Source organism: Eschrichtius robustus, chromosome 6 (genome assembly GCF_028021215.1).
Source record: "Eschrichtius robustus isolate mEscRob2 chromosome 6, mEscRob2.pri, whole genome shotgun sequence".
NCBI classification, from domain to species: Eukaryota; Metazoa; Chordata; class Mammalia; order Artiodactyla; family Eschrichtiidae; genus Eschrichtius; species Eschrichtius robustus.
In genome coordinates, this window is record NC_090829.1 from 79,170,403 (window position 1) to 79,187,686 (window position 17,284).

At 37.3% G+C, this 17,284-nt stretch overlaps 2 protein-coding genes across 4 annotated transcripts in view; one reads left to right on the forward strand and one right to left on the reverse strand.

The window, feature by feature from the left end:
- EAF2 (ELL associated factor 2) overlaps window positions 1–10,696 on the reverse strand; it is a 50,887-nt gene extending 40,191 nt beyond the window's left edge. The window contains exons 1-2 of the mRNA XM_068545513.1: window positions 10,522–10,696; window positions 3,679–3,773 (exon numbers count right to left, since the gene is read on the reverse strand). Of these exons, the coding sequence (XP_068401614.1) occupies window positions 3,679–3,773; window positions 10,522–10,630 (204 nt within the window). The 5' untranslated portion in view covers window positions 10,631–10,696. The remainder of the gene's footprint in view (window positions 1–3,678; window positions 3,774–10,521) is intronic.
- A 133-nt stretch (window positions 10,697–10,829) lies between these two features.
- IQCB1 (IQ motif containing B1) overlaps window positions 10,830–17,284 on the forward strand; it is a 48,431-nt gene continuing 41,976 nt past the window's right edge. For 2 of the 3 annotated variants that reach the window (XM_068546648.1, XM_068546645.1), the window contains exons 1-4: window positions 10,830–10,900; window positions 11,438–11,520; window positions 15,797–15,908; window positions 16,142–16,304. In XM_068546648.1, coding sequence (XP_068402749.1) covers window positions 15,809–15,908; window positions 16,142–16,304 — 263 coding nt within the window. In that variant the 5' untranslated portion in view covers window positions 10,830–10,900; window positions 11,438–11,520; window positions 15,797–15,808. Of the gene's footprint in view, window positions 10,901–10,928; window positions 10,953–11,437; window positions 11,521–15,796; window positions 15,909–16,141; window positions 16,305–17,284 lie in introns of those variants that run through there. The other variant, XM_068546646.1, reaches the window with a different exon arrangement.

A 17,284-nucleotide genomic window follows, 5' to 3' on the forward strand; every position in this document is an offset into this window, starting at 1 on the left:
AAAAGTACCCCACAAGATAGCACTAAAAATATGCCAAACTGGACAACACCAATGACAAATCATAACAGTCAAGTAAATCTTTTCCTTTCAATATTCAACATTTTGAAATTTTATAGCAGTCAACCATAGAGAATTGTTTACAAAAAAGAGAGATTTGTAAATGCCCAATATTAACCCCCTTAACAGTCTTCATTTTTATTAGTTTCTTCTATTTGATACTACCAAAGAACACCTAGAGGAATGAGAATTAGAAAATCTACCCTATCGAAGAACCACCAGAACCTGAAGGTACTCTTAAAAGTATAATAGGGGCTTCCCTGGTGGCACAGTGGTTGGGAGTCCGCCTGCCAATGCAGGGGACATGGGTTCAAGCCCTGGTCCGGGAGGATCCCACATGCCGCGGAGCAACTAAGCCCGTGTGCCACAACTACTGAGCCTGCGCTCTAGAGCCTGTGAGCCACAACTACTGAGCCCATGTGCCACAACTACCGAAGCCCACGTGCCTAGAGCCCGTACTCTGCAACAAGAGAAGCCACAGCAATGAAAAGCCCACGCATCGCAACAAAGAGTAGCCCCCGCTCGCCGCAACTAGAGAATGCCCGCGTGCAGCAACAAAGACACAACACGGCCAAAAATAAAAATAAAATTTAAAAAAAAAGTGTAATAAAAAGTCTATTTTATGGAATGCCTCCAAGCTTCTAGGCATTTTCACCAAGATGATGAAGGCAAGTTGATAAAGAAAATAGGAGAATCTAAATGCCTCAAACTAATAATCATTACATTTCCACAAAATACCCACAAAATTAAGAACTGTGAAGAAACGTAAACCTCCTACTTATTTGAAGAAGTTCTTTAATGAAGGGGGAAAAACCCACAAAATTTGAGAATATAATTTCTATTCTTATTCACAATTGTTCAAGGATTGTAGGCCCAGCAGAAAAAAAAAAATTGCTCTTAGCAAGTGGTAATTTTAACAATTCTCTTCCATTCCAGCTATCTGAAAGATTCACAGGATAAAATTCAAATTCTTTTGCATTACACATTAGGCCTTTCTTTATCTGATTCCTAAATACCATCTCCGACTATGTCTCCATATGCACCCTTTCTTACCTAGCCATAGTGGCTTATATATAGTTCTTCAAATGTAACACACTCTTGTTGCTTTGTCTTAGCCCACGTCTTTCTTTTCTCTAAGAGGTCCTTCCCGCTTTCCTTCACCTGGGTAATTTCAACTCATCTTCAAGACAGCATATCCTGATGTCTCCTCTCCCTCCCCAGGCTGAATCGTCTCTCTTTTGTACTCCCATAATATTCTGTGTATACCTTTATGACAGTCCTTACATTACTAAATTTTAATCAATTATCTCCTATCTTCCTCATTAAATGATAATATTTTTTAGGACACCTACCACGTCCAGTCTACCTCTGTCTTCTTTTTTTATTTTTATTTTTGGTCACACCACGTGGCATGCTGGATCTTAGTTCCCCCAACAGGGATCGAACCCGTGTCCCCTGCAGTGGAAATGTGGAGTCTTAACCACTGGACCGCCAGGGAAGTCCCTACCTCTGCATTCTTAACAGCTACCTAGCAAAGGACTTACCACACAGAAAGTATATGCATATATGGTCTGTCTGTCCATCCGTCTCCCTTTCTCATGCACACATATACACACAAAAATATTGAGGCATAGTCATTTTGGACATATCTCTGGTGGGCTGAGGTGGGGAGGGAACTACTTTTTCCCAAATGATTTCTCTGCTATTTCATAAATTTACAGTTTGAAGCTTGAAATTTTCGTCCTATAGTTGTCATTCCTTCAAGAAGTATTTTCAACTGAGACCAAAATCGAACACATGGTAGATGGTAACTCTTGATTAAAGCAGGATTATGTGTGAATGAAAAAGGTTTATTAATAAATGTAAGAATCCCCATCTGCTTGGAGTAGAAAGAGAATGCAAGGGATGAGGATGGGAGGATTGCAATTTGAGAAAATAATATGCTACGTGGCAAAGAAGAACTCAACTAAAGTTCTGCAAACCAATCATCACTGATCAATAATCCTATAATCTGAGACCAGGATAATAGGTGGTGCCTGTTATCCACCTGAGGTTTTTCAATAACTTTTAAGATTAAGTGAATGATTTGGGCTTTTCTTTAATAACCCTCATAAAGCAAAAAAAGCCTTAGATTATTGGGTACTTAATATCCAAACTATTTTAGAGACACCAGAATCTGAACACTTTTTAATAACAGAGTAATACAAAGGCTTACTTATCTACAATGTCTCAGACTGAGTTGATTTTTCATTTTCTTCAATTTCTAAGGGAGCAAATGAGAAATATACAATAAAATGCACCCACAAATTTCATTAACATTAGGGAAACCTTCAGAGGCAGCAACTCATATAGTCTGACATAAAGGTGGGGTCTCAATATATAGTGTTGACAGACAAAAAGAAACAGATGGAAGGCTAAATAGAGGATAGAGAGCTTGCTTGCTATACCTCTAACCATGACAAGCCATCTCATAAATGTATACAAGAGAATGTGGATGAACTAGCACAAAACCATTCCTATTACAAAAGTTAAAATAATGTAAAAAAATCGCAGAAAGTCCAGTGTTTTCTATGTTAGAGTATAAAGTTAGTCTTGGTTTTCTTTGAGAATAGATCAAGTCAGTATAAAAGGAAAAAGAAACAAGTTGAATGCTAAGAAATTTCTAACTCAAGGACTGAGAAAACTAGAGCATACAACAAAGAACTTGCATATTTATGTAAACAGTATTTGATAGTGTTACTTTGATATATCTGAAAATTTTTGAAATGGGCAAAATTTTGGTAAAGGCCTCCCTGACCTAGTCTCTTTCTTTTCCAATCCATTCCCTAAGTCATTGTTAAAATCACTCCCAAAGCACAAATCTAATCATGTTAGCTCTCTGCTTAAAAATCTCTAATGGTTCTCTAATACCTATGGCATAATCTCCAAATTCTACATTACAACATAAAAGATTCTTTATAATCTGGTCCCAATCTACCTTTCCAGTCTCTACTCCTATCAATCAGTTTTCATTATTCTGTAATTTACTACATTCATTCATTTATTCCACTTGTCCTTTCTCCATTTGGAGCCTTTCACATACTGTTCTTTTTGCCTAGAATATTCTACTCCTCTTATAACGGATGAAATTCCACTTGTCCTTTAAGTCTCAGCCCACATAGCATATGCTTTGTGAAGCCTTTCAAGATTCCACCAGGCAGAGTATCTAATTCCACTTATGTGCTTAAACAGAATTTTGTCTCTGTTCTAATCTATAGCACTAGATAGATGTTTATGTGTCTGTTTGCTGTAACAGATTAGGACTAGATGTCAGGGCATATGTTATTATTCCTAGTTTGGAGAACAAAATTTGGCTCATAATAGTGATTTAACAAATATCTGTTTAGACCTCCAATTGTTTCAAATCATTTAATATGATAGTTCTTGAAACTTACAAAGTAAATTTTAAGAGTTTAAGATTGTTTTCCTTAAGATAGTTTAAAATATGATTTTTTTGCTTTGCTGTATTTATTAATTTCTTTAACTGACTACCACTACATGAATTGTACAATTATTTTCATTTAAATTTAGTGGAAATCCTGTAAAAACACCCATTTAGTTTAAATATATGGAAATACTCACTTCTATATTTGGTAGAGTAATTGTCACCTGTTCACCTTTGCCGACTTCAAGCTCTCCTTCACAAGAAGTGTCAATAGAAGCAGGTTTGAAGTCATCTAAAAATAGATATAGATACTGGTTTTTATAAGATGGAAGAATACCTGAATACCTGGACATCAAAAATATGAGCATGTTTCAGAGTGATAAATCATTTTTCAACAGCCAGTAATTAAAATGGCTTAGAAGAGTCTTAATATTGCAAACAAACAAAATACAATCCAGATTATTTGTGTATGTATAATTCTGAGAAAAAAAGAAATAGCTACACTCTAAAACAGTATTCCTCACTTCATGATCCCTTGGGATCCTGTTTAGATCAAGATGAACTAGACTAAGATGTTCCACTGCTAAAAGCGAAATAATGTCAGTATCTTGACAATTTGCTAAAAACCAATATCAGTAGAACATCTTCAATTTTCAGGTTTTTTTCTCCCCTAAATTTTTTTTTTCTTTATAAATTTATTTTATTTATTTATTTATTTTTGGCTGTGTTGGGTCTTCGTTGCTGCATGTGGGCTTTCTCTAGTTGCGGCGAGCGGGGGCTACTCTTCGTTGCGGTGCGTGTGCTTCTCATTGCGGTGGCTTCTCTTGTTGCAGAGCATGGGCTCTAGGCGCACGGGCTTCAGTAGTTGGGGTGCGCGGGCTTAGTTGCTCTGCAGCACGTGGGATCTTCCTGGACCAGGGCTCGAACCTGTGTTCTCCGCATTGGCAGGCAGATTCTTAACCACTGCGCCACCAGGGAAGCCCTCCCCTAAATTTTTCTTAAACCATCTTGGGCTCCTACTACCACTTGTCTGCTGTCCTAGCAGAATACAAAATGAATGAAAACACAGCAAACACACATTCATGGGGAAAATTTAAAGAAAGCTTATTCAGTTTAACAGCTTGAGTTTTTCATGGATACATACACCACTAAAAGATGTGTAAATTTAACCAAATCTGCCACTTCAGAAGAAATTAAAATAAGTTTTCATTTTGAATTAGATCATAATTCAAATGATGTCATTAAAATATATCACCTAGAGAAAACACAGGGTGCTAAGATATTTCACATACTGAGCAAGCTTAAAAACCTCTAAGATATGAAAGTCACTTAAAAATAATTCACATCAATATACATCAATGACTAATAAGAACCTGCTGTATAAAAAAATAAATAAAATAAAATTCAAAAATTAAAAAAATATACATATATCAATGACTGATAATAATTCTGATACAGAATTCCTTTGCTGTTGCCAGGTTATCTTCTGAATTTTTTTAAATAGAGGCTGGTAATCCAGATTTTTGTATAAAAGATCTTGATTTTTAGGTACTTACAACCAAATCATGTTAAAACAACAACTGTGTGGGTCAAAAAAAGCATCTCTAAAGTCAAATCAGCTGATAGGGTAAATCTATAACCTCTGTTTTAGTGTTTAAAAACAGATTCTTTTTCTTTATAATATATCATTACTTTCGATCTTCACAACAACTCTCTGAATTGAATATTCTCACCCATATTTTACTGATGGTGAACTCCTCTAAAGTAATGAAGCCAGTAAAAGATAAGCCAGGAACTCAAGCCACACACTCTACCCATTCCATATTATATAGCCTCTTTGCCTTAGATCCACAGTTCCGAACTTTTGTGTATATGCATGTGTCTGGAGGGGTGGTGTTAGGAGATGAGGGATAGTCATAAGCCCCTATCGGAATCTGATGAAAATTATAGACCAGCTACAGATCCTCTCTGCATAAAAATGCATATATGGGGACTTCCCTGGTGGCGCAGTGGTTAAGAATCCGCCTGCCAATGCAGGGGACATGGGTTCGAGCCCTGGTCCAGGAAGATTCCACATGCCGTGGAGCAACTAAGCCCTTGCGCCACAACTACTGAGCCTGCGCTCTAGACCCCACGAGCCACAACTACTGAGCCCGTGTGCCACAACTACTGAAGCCCGTGCACCTAGAGCCCATACTCCAGAACAAGGGAAGCAAAGCCACCGCAATGAGAAGCCCACGCACTGCAACAAAGAGTAGACCCCGCTCGATGCAACTAGAGAAAAGCCCACATGCAGCAACAAAGACCCAATGCAGCCAAAAATTAAAAAATTAATTAATTTTTAAAAAAGTAATACATGCTTTAAAAATGCATATATGAACATACATATCAAATACTATATAATTTCTAGGGATTTACAAGCCCTTGAAGCCTATGCATAAATGCCTATAGTATACGAGATACCAATAACAGATAGAAATGTACTCAAAATATCTGTAGCTTTGCTTAATAAGCTGGAATTTATAACCAGTAAGTCCATCAAAACTATTCTGAACCTATTTATATTTCTAATTATTATTGTTAGAATAAATTCCACATTTTATTACTTGTTATATTAAGTAGCGTTGTCTTTTATTTCCTTCATACAAGAAATTTCTTTTTAAGTATACAAATTTTGAGATTCAAGGGGTTAAACATAGCTCTAGAACTACAGAATTTGTTGAATAATCTCATGTTCATGCTTTCCATATGTTTTCTAATGTCAAATGTATTCTCTTCTAAGTTGGAATGATTCCAGACTAGTTTATTTCTTTCGGTTCTTCTTGGTTTGGAAGCCTCACCACTAATTTTATCATTTATTTATTTTCTCTGGATTTCCTTCATCTATGTTATTTTCTTCAGGTTTACAATACAATTACTTATATTACATAAAGAGTGGAAAAACATTTCCTGCTTTATTCTCAACACTTTTCCTATCATTGTTGATCACTTCTCTGACTATTTTGGCTGTAGCATCACACAATGTCAATATCTTCACAAAAGAGTCCACAATTAGTAACATAAATTTATTTCCTGGAATCTGAACTAATTCAACTAACTCCAAAACCCATACCCTTTCCAGTATACCACACTAATCAGAGAACATTAATTGTAAATATAATTTTAATCCTATTTTTCAGTAGTGTACTTTCTAATGTTTGCTCATACCAAAGCTTAACAACCAGTTTTTTGGGAGTGGCTCCACTTGGTGCCTCAGACAATCTTCCTGTAGTCACTGTCCATGAGCTCATCATTTCATGACAGGAAAAAATGGTGTCATTTACAAACTTAGGAATTTCAATCTTTATTCCCTTATCTGGTTATAAATTGTAAAACTAGTACTAGCTCAAATCCAAAATTAATTCTAATGGGTTCTATTGCTCAAACTCTTCTACCCAGTGAAGCATCTGCTGTTAAGCATTAAGTTTATCATTTACAGAACATCCACATCTTCCCTACCACATGCCAGACTATGTTTTTGATAGGTTTTACTGCCAAGCCCTGATAAATGCTTTTTGAAAGTCTAGGTTAAGTACATTTATTGGCACTCTGCATACACACATGAATATAACCCTTCAATAATAATGGTGACTACTATTTTTTCTCTACCATGCACCAAAAACTGTGCTAGGTTGTTTATACTATCTTATTTAATCCTGAAACTCTGAAATGTAGATATTATAATTACCATTTTACATTTAAGAAAACTGAGACTGAAAGCTTCGAGAATATTCCTAAAGTTACATTACATATATAGGTGGTGGAGGTCAGCATTCACATCCAGGTTTTTCCAAAACCTCAGTGTATTGAACAGGCATAATTACCCAAGTACATAAAGATAGAATATTACTTTCTCCCAGGTAACATTGATTTGTTTGTTATAAATTAGGTCCACCCTGAAGGGGATTAAGAGGTACAAGCCTCCAGTTACATAAGAAACAAGTCATGGGGATATAATATACAGCATAAGGAACATGGTCAATAATATTGTAATAACTTTGTATGGGGACAGATGGTTACTAGACTTATCTTGATCATTTCATAATGTATGCAAATGTCAAATCATTATGTAGGAAACCTGAAACTCACATAATATTGTATGCCAACTATGTTTCAATAAAAAAATTTTTAATAAATAAATGTCATGCTAAAATATATTTGAACCATCCTTACAAATTATCATGATACTTTCAATATATATCTTTACAGCCTTACCTGTTAAAAAAAGAAGATTTAGAAAGATATTTACATTTAGTGAATGAATGAAAGCTTCAAGCATTACGTAAAACTGATATTGAAAATATTGTATTTTTCACATACCTATCAATTTAAGGGCAGTTTATAATTTTAATAAAAAATGATAGAATGGCTGAATTTATTGCTTCATTCTATAGATAAGATGAGCTCAGCAACTTAAAGTGAATTGTCTATTTTACATAGTTAATAAAAAGTTGAAATTAATGTATTATCTGTGTGTATTTCTGTTCTACTTCATTACAGAGCTTAAACATGAGTATATTTTTCTGAAAATAGAAACAAAGTTCTTCTTCAGTTCCCTGAGGAAAAAACATATCTTTATATGTAGTAGTGATAATTAAAAATACTAAACATTTTTGGTTTCCAGAAAGAAAAATGTACAATTAAAAAAATAAATAAATAAATCATATCCACCTGCCTGTATGAAAGTCTATAGTTTCCATCCCTCACTCTGAGTCCTTAAGGATGAGAATCATATGGGAAATGAACCTATCCTCAAGGATAATGATTGGTTTTCTTTTAATAAATCTAGAAAGGTTCTGTCTGCTTCAACAAGAATAAAACTAAGGGCAGAAAACCTTTCTGATGTCTTCCACAGGACTAAAGGTGTATTCAAACATTTGGGTTTCTTGTGGTTATTATTATTGTTGTTTTGTTTATTTTCATTCTTGTAACAGGATCATCTGATACTCTGATTCTGAAGACACGATTCCAGCATTTTGAGAACTTTTATAAATAAAAGGCTTTGAAGCACCTGCAAAGTGCTTTTCGAAGGCTATTTCTTATTCACTTAATTTGGGGCTTATGCCCTTAAAAAGAGACTATATACCCAAGTTACACGGAAATATATTCTTGAGCAAATTCGTGTAATCTCAAACCTTATCATTAAAAAAATTGATACTAAGATTACTGTATACCTGAGAAAGAAGAGGAAAGGAGAGGGACGTTATTATTTGAGAGAAAGGCATGGAGAAACCAGATAAGAACTATATCATACTTCTGGAAAATGGGACTGAAGAAGGAGAGAAACTGCACAGCCAGCACTAGCTGTTTCAAGGTCTTGGACCACAAAGTATGGTAAAGAAGGGACAGTGTTGAAGATCTGTTTGCAAATATCGCCCCCATTTATTCTATCAAACGGATATTAATTTTGCTTAATAAAATCCTTTCATAAAATGTAAATATATCCTTGGAGAGTTAAACCTATTGGTTCTTCATACCTTTACTGTGAGTTACTGTAATTAGATTGTGTACAACTTAAGTAAACTTTTGGAGAATGTGAGTTTTAATTGAAGCATGGCACACTTCAGAGTAAAAACCATAAAGATCTCTGAACAGTCTAAGGACAGAATGACTGAGAAGGGTGGAATGATGAGACACTAAGGAAGGGCAGGGCTAGAAAGAGGAAGTGAAAAAATACTTACTTTACAGTTTGGCCACAGAAAAATAAGAGGTTATGATTCAGTGATCTCAAAGTTTCCTTCCCACTCTATAATTCTATGAGAGCTATTATGCAAAACATGAATGTTTTACATACCAAATCATAATATACTATATTTTCCTTCCTGGAATCTACACCATCCAACTATTAAAGCAAAAGAGTTCCATTTTCTACCTCAACAACATAGAAGAGAAAAATGTATCAAAACTAGTTCCAGAGGACAAAGGGAAACCAAAAGGAGAAATCACAGGGGTTAAATATCTTTCTAATAAATTCATAACACACCCTTCAGTACAGTGATAATCAGTATTTGATAAGTGACTGAATGAAATCAGGGGTCCAAAAGAGATACAGATTATTAGAATGGCCCAGAATCTTTCTCCAGGAACACATTAAATAAGAACCCTCATCAGTCAGACATCAAAAGTGAAGAAAGGAGAGAATGTTTTCCTACAACCTAAACGCATTTTCATCAGGCAGACACCAAAAGTGAAGAAAGGAGAGAATGTTTTCCTACCAACCTAAACGCATTTTCATCAGGCAGACACCAAAAGTGAAGAAAGGAGAGAATGTTTCCCTACCAACCTAAAGGCATTTTCCCTTCCTATTTCCCTTTGCCCCCTTCCATTTGTCACCTTATTACAGCTGTTCCTTGAATAACACGCACGGGTCTGCACCGCACGGGTCCACTTACATGAGGATTTTTTCCAATAAATAGAGTATCTGTATTTTCATCTTACAGATCCTTAAATTAACGAAGTGTGGGGAAAAGTTTGTGTTCCATTAGAGATTACAATACGTGGAATCAAAAAAACTATAGTTTGAGTCCTGATTCTACCCAAACGGTTTCAGCTTCGGGACCTTGGGTGAGTCATGTATCGATTCCTTCGTTTTTGAGGCCGAGATAGGAGTCCGTGGATTTTCCACTGCGCGGGGTCGACGTCCCTAACCCCTGCGTTGTTCAAGGGTCAACTGTACTTTCCTTTCCACCTCTGCATGATCCGCCAGTCACGTCTGACTCCACCCATAGTCACCCCTGTAGACCTCCTCCACAAAGCGTCCGTTTCTACCTGCTGGTCTTACCTAAATCTCTCTGCTCAGAATTACCCACACCTGCTCGACCAGGCTGCTTCCACCGGCCCCCTAGCACTCCGGACAGGGCAGCGGGTCGCGCTGGGCACCCCATTCTCCCATAGAATAAGGGGTTGGGGGGGTCTGTGCGAACACGACTTGGAGAGAGTTGTGCTTCCGCACCCCCATACCCAGAGCTCCCCCCCTTTCCCCGGGGGTCGTCCTCACTCACAGCGCACAGTGTGGAAGGCGCAGCGCGGCTGCTTCTCAAAACTCTCCCCTAACTTGAGAACCCGCTCGCGACTGTCAATATGCGAAGGTCCCGCGGTTCCATTCATCATTCTCCTCCGGCTCCGACTCTGCCTCGGCCACCGGCGCTCACTACCCTCTGCCAACTCAGCCTGAAGACGAGGTGCTTGGCCACCGCGGGCGCAGCCACCATAGACTCCGCCCCGCGGCCGACGAGCGCAGTCCCACCGGGCTTCTCGCGTGCTGATTGGTTTCCTGGAGAGGGGCGCCCCGCCCCTTGGCCCCGAGGCTCCTGGTCCTGCAGCGGGGCTCCATTTCCCACGTTGCGACGCACGCAGACTCCGGCACGCAGCATTTCTGAGGTGAGCGGTGGGAGCGGGGTTATTCGGCGGAGCAACGCGAGGCAGGAAGGAGGTAGCCGATCTGACGGGGCGGCTGGGGGAGGAGGGCGCCCCGGGATACCGGGAAGCCCGGACCGCAGGCTTCTGGACCAAGCGACCCGTCTTGTAGGAGCTCTTAAAGGGAGAATCGGCCTTTTCCACGCCTTTTCTGTGGAGATCTGGTGTGGAAACTGAGGCGGGGGAGGGGCGGAGCCTGGTCACTAGGCCTGGTGTCTTGTCCAAGGCCTGGTAGCACGAAAGCCGGCTCTAGAATCCGGAGTAGAGACGCCCGTGGCCTCAGAGACGCGGTCGGTGGACCTGACTGGAGGCGACGCCGTTACCTCAGCAATCGTTTTTTGACCTTATGTTCCAGAGGAAGTTCCTGGTGGTATAAGGATTGGGATAGAGGGAGGGGGGTGAAGTGGGGCGGGTAAAAAAGTTTCAGAGTTTGGAACTGCACATATTTAGGATTAGTTGCAGCTGGATTGCATTGGGTTACCTTCTTTATCTTCTTCACAGTGATCTGTGGCGGCGGTAACGGCACGGCCCCGAAGACGGAATTCCCAAAAGATCAAGGCCAGACCTTGTGCTCTGGCAGCAGGGTAATAGCATTAATAATTGAAAAATAATTGTCTTTTTTCCTGTCAAAAGTTCGTGAGTTTAAGGGTAAAGATGAGAGAAGTGCTGTATTAGAAGAGAAGCCTCCAAGAGAAGGTTTACAAATGGTTGCCATAACAGTGGTGGTTTTTCAGGGTAATTACGTAATCAGAAAACTTTCTCACTTAACTGCTACCTTCGCCAGGTTTGTAATTTATTGTTCCAGGCAGGTAGATGCCTGTGTCTCTCTCAGCCTATCTGCTGATCCAAATTCTACTCTTTTAAGGCGTACTAAGACTGTTCCCTGTGGTAGTTAAGCACTTGGGTTCTAAAGCCAGAATCTTTGGGTTTGAACCCCAGCTTCATACTCTATACAATATGACTTTGTGCAAACCAAAGTTAAGGATGCTCATCATTAAAATGGGAGGAAAAAATAATAGTACTTATACCTTACAGTTGTTGAGAGGATTAAATTAGTTAGTACAAGAAAGCATTTAAAACAATTCATGGGATAAAGTAAAAGCTCTCTGAATGGTTATTATTTTTGAGACTTTACTGTCATGCAACATTTTAGGGCCATCTTTAGTGGCTGCCTTCTTTTCTAAACCTTGAATTATTCTAGGAGGTAGGAATTATTATTTTGTTTACAGGTAAGAAAGCTTGTTCATGGAAACCCTGTCCTCTGACTCTGTGGTCTTTATTCTTATCATCTGTGTCACCTGTTTGGCATGTAACGTATTTTACATAATTATTTTATTTTACGTATGTGTGTATATGGGTCTGTGTGTATATGTTTCTTTCCTAGCCAGAATGTGAGCAGGAAATCTGTCCTATATAAAATCTTTGTGAACCTTGGGTCTATCATTGAGCCCTACGCATGTTTGGTGGTGGTGATGATGTTTTAGTGATGTTTTCTTATATTAGCCAGAGAGCAAGAACAGTGTTGTGAATCTATTTTACTTTAAAAAGGCTTTCAACCAGAAGTCTGAGGTTTCCATTTTATAACCAGGAGAAAAGCAGAGCATCAAGAAATTGAGGTTTTGGAATACCCAAAGTTTGTGCATTTATTCATTGTTTCAACATATGTAAATACTAAGTACCTAACACATGCCAAGCGCTAGTCTAGCCTCTGGGAATATAACAGTGAACCAAAGAGGTAAGAAGGCAGCCACCAAGAATGGTATGAGTTTTGCCCTTGTGAAGCTTACCTTCTAATGTGAATTTTCTCTAAACATATATCTAAATGAAATATGTTGTACTAGCCCAGGAAGAAACAAATAGACTAATGAACTAAATAGAATCTAAAAATATACCCAAGTGACATTTCAGATTGCTTCTCCTGTATCCATTCATGATAAATTATCTCAGAAATTTATGACAGCTATGTGCATTTGTTCTTTTTTCACCAATCTGTAACCTCATCTGTTATAGCTTCCTATCTTAAACCACTCACAAAAATAACTTACATTTGTATTGAAGATATAAATAAAGTTGTATGTTTATGAAGATATAAGTAAAACAAAATAATAAAAACAGTAGAAAAAATTAGGAGATTATATTTTAGCTCTTATGGTAGGGAGGACCTTTCTAAGCATGACTCCAGAGGCAGAAGTTATAGAGGGAAGATTGTTATACTTGACTACATAAAAATTGTAAAACTACAGTAAAACCATAATCAAGCTTTAAAAAATAAACGACAGATGAGGATAAAGTGTTTATAGCCAATATAAAAGATAAAGGGTGTATATCCATGTATGAAAAACTTAAAGCTTCTACAAAAGAATAAGACAAGCCAATAGAAAAATTGTTAAGGTATGTGAAGAGAAAATATATAAAAGAATAAATGGCCAGTGAACATGAAACGTGCTGAACCTCCCTAATAATCAAAGAAATAAAAATTAAAACAAGGAGATACCATTTTTCACCTAGCAGATTGACAAAAATGTAAAATATAACATTAGGTACTATTGAAGGCATAGTAAAATGAACACCCTCATACATTGTTGGTGGAAGTGTAAATTGGAACACCCATTTTGGAGAAAAATTTGGTATCTAATCAAAAATTTTAAAATATGTGTCCTGCCACCCGGCCATCTGACTGCAAGGGAAGAATTCATCCCACAGAGTACTATCATGAGTACCTAAGACATATACTTTGATATTCATTGCAGCATTGCTTGTACTAGCATACACTTTGAATGACTTCCAGTAGAGGAGATGTTTAAATATATTTTGATACACGCTTACAAAGGAAGCATAGCATAATGCAGCCATTGGAAAGAATGAGATAACTATATCCACTCTCCTAGAAAGTTAGTGTGCCAAGAGTTGTGCTGGGCTTTCTTTAAAAACGTTTCCAGAAAACTTGTTTTTTAATGATGTGTATTTTACCTAAAAAGGAATGATTTTTGGATCCTGTATTATGGCCAACTCTTTTTTTTTCAATATTTATTTTATTTATTTATTTATCTTATTTTTGGCTGCATCGAGTCTTAGTTGCAACATGTGGGATCTTTCGTTGCGGCACGGGAGCTCTTCGTGGCGGCATGCGGGCTTCTCTCTAGTCATGGCCTGCACATTTTCTCTCTCGTTGTGGCGTGGGCTCCAGAGCGTGTGGGCTCTGTAGTTTGCGGCACACGGGCTCTCTAGTTGAGGCGTGTGGGCTCAGTAGTTGTGGTGTGTGGGCTTAGTTGCCCCGCAGCATGTGGGATCTTAGTTCCCCAACCAGGGATCAAACCTGCATCCCCTGCATTGGAATGTGGATTCTTTACCACTGGACCACCAGGGAAGTTCCCAACTCTTTAATATAAAGGGTGAACTGTGGTGCCAGTTATGAAGAATAATAGCTTAAAAAGTGAGAAGTAGGTTATTTGGGAATATGTTTTGTGTTTCTTTACTCTTTTATGTGTGAAGGAATATAATGAACATTGTAATGGAAATTGGGTTCATACTGATCTGGATTTGAATACTGACTCCACCACATGCTGGTGGAACCATGACAAGTTTCTTAACTTCTTCAAACTTTACTTTTTTTTAATCTGTAAAATGTAGGTGATTAAAGGCTTTACCTCATAGTCCTGTTGTGAGGATTAAATGAGATAATGCATATGAAAGCACTTAGCACAGTGCTTAATTCATAGTAAGCACTTAATATATGTTAGTATTTATTAATTATAAATAAGTTAAGATTATACTTTTTTTAAAATGGTATCTTTGAGCTTTGAATGCTTAAATTAAAAGAATTTAATTTTCTTTAAATTTTTTAAAGAAAAGTTTTAGCAACAAATTGAATTGGGATGTGGATTTTTTTTTAAGATAATCAATTTATTCACTATGCTATTTATAAACAAGCTTTGGTTATCTTATAATAACATTTCTGAGTTGTGTGTTGGGAATCCCCAGGACCAACTCCAGGTTTAGTAATTTGCTAGGAGGGCTCATAGTTCTCAGGATATAATCGTAATCATAGCTATGATTTATTACACTAAAAGGATACAAAGGAAAATCATCAAAGGGAGAAGGCACATGAGATGAAAGTCAGAGGAGAACAGGTGCAAACTTCCAAGAGTCCTCTCCCAGCGGAGTCACATAGGACATGCTTAATTCCTCCTTCAGTGAGTTGTAATAACATGTTGAAGTGTTGTTTACCAGGGACGCTCACTAGAGACTCAGTGACAGAGTCTTTATTGGAGATGGTCATGTAGGCATCATCTGCTACCACATATCAGAATTCCAGACTTCAGGAAGGAAAGCAGGTGTTCAACATAAACCGCATTGTTTTTACAAACAGTTTAGGCCCAGTGAGCCAGTCATATTAGGAAACTGGTGGAAACCCTCCTGAAATCCAAGTTCCTAGACATCAGGCAAGGGCCAACCTTGTAAGGAGACCTTTAAAAAAGATATCAGTCTTAGGCCTGTATTAGCTCATTTCTGCACACTCAGTTTCTCTTTCATGATAAAAGAAAATTAACTCCTGACCTAGGATTGTTGTGCAGATTAGAGAGAGTGAATGTGAAGCACCAAGCACAGTTTCTGACTCTTAGAGAGTGCACAATAAACAGTACCTAGTGTAGCTGTTACAGTAAGGTATAAGGGTCTTTAGCTCTTTTAGAGGTACACTAGTTGGAAAAACCAGTTTCTCCCTATAAGGAAGAAATGAGAAAAATCTACCCTTCACTTCTTGAACCAAGCAAAGCTGTTGTCATTTATATTTCAAACATTATTTAGGGGGTGAATGTTTTAGGCTATTGACCTTTATTTTTCTGATTCTGTCAAATATAGGTGGTATGAGAAATGAAGGCAATGGGTACAGACCCAAGGATCTTATCTCTAGCTGCTGAAGTTGCAATAAGTCCTGAGCAGAATGTCCCTGTTATACTGTTGAAGTTAAAAGGTAAGAAAATCTTTTTGTGATCGGCTGACACTGTTTAACAAAACAAATTCCATCATGGGTACAATTTTAGCATTTGTTTTTAATTTGTTCAGTGAAATCTTAACACTGTGATAAAGCAGTGATTTCTTTTTCCTTTTAAATGTATTTTTAGTCATTATTCAACCTATAAAAATATGGATAGCTCTTGGATTTATTGAGCAAAAATAAGTGTATCTTATTTCCTTTTGCCTTAGAAGTAATAAACAACACACCTTTTGGAAGCTCAGAGTTGAAGAAAGTCAAACAAGATATATATTGTTATGATCTCATTCGGTATTGCCTCTTGGTCCTCAGTCAAGATTGTTCTCGAATCCAGGGTGGTTGGACTACAATTTCCCAGCTTACACAGATATTAAGGTAAAATGAACAATAAATCAGCTTCTTGTTGAGGGATATAGTAGTAAATTCTTAATTTCAACATTTGCTTTCTTTTCTTCATCTGGCTAACAAGCATTGGCAACCTCCCATGGTATGTTATGGATGTACTTTTCCTTCATACTATATATTATTATTCCTAACTGTATTTGTGAATATTTCACTGTCAAAAATTTCACTCCATAAGCTCTACGAAGATGGTGATCTTGTGCTCACCACTGAATCCCAAGGGCCTAATAGACTAAAGACTAAAGAATATTGAAGAAATGAAGAGATTAAGGCACTGGCTCTATACTGGAAAAACTTACAGTAGACATGGGATGACAGTCATGTGGATTTATCATACAAGGCAGAATGAAATAGGTGCTGAAATGAAAGGCATAAGCAAAGGACTGCAGGAGAAGAGATACAGAAACTTCATTTCACAGTATATTGGTTTAGCTGTCTCAACTGTATATTTCATTAAGTAACCCAAATCATGTCAATAAATTTAGAAGTAGCATTTACTGATCTACTGCCATGCTAGAAATTACAAGAAAAAGATCAAAATCTTTTTTCATATAGGAGGCAATAAAATAAATCAGGTGTTCTCAGTGTCTAAGCCACTTCCTAATTAAGTAACTGAAAATGTGCAGTACTAGTTGGATCTTAGCTTTTGAAACTGCTTATAATTAAACATAGATAGATAAAGGCCAGATTCAAGGTATACAGTTAGGAAAAACAGTTAACACATGTAATATTTTTTTATACCTTAATTTTCAAGATTAATTATTTCCTTAAGTAAATAGAGCCTTATGTCTTTGTGTTGTTAGATATGTTAGCTCATGGAAATATTGATTGAGCTAGGCTCTCAGAAGTGGACTCCAAGTCTTAAGAAATCCCCATGTTTGTGAATGTACAAAAAACGTATTTCATTTATTAACATTTTCAATGAAAATAGTACTCTTAATTAACTTTAGAAA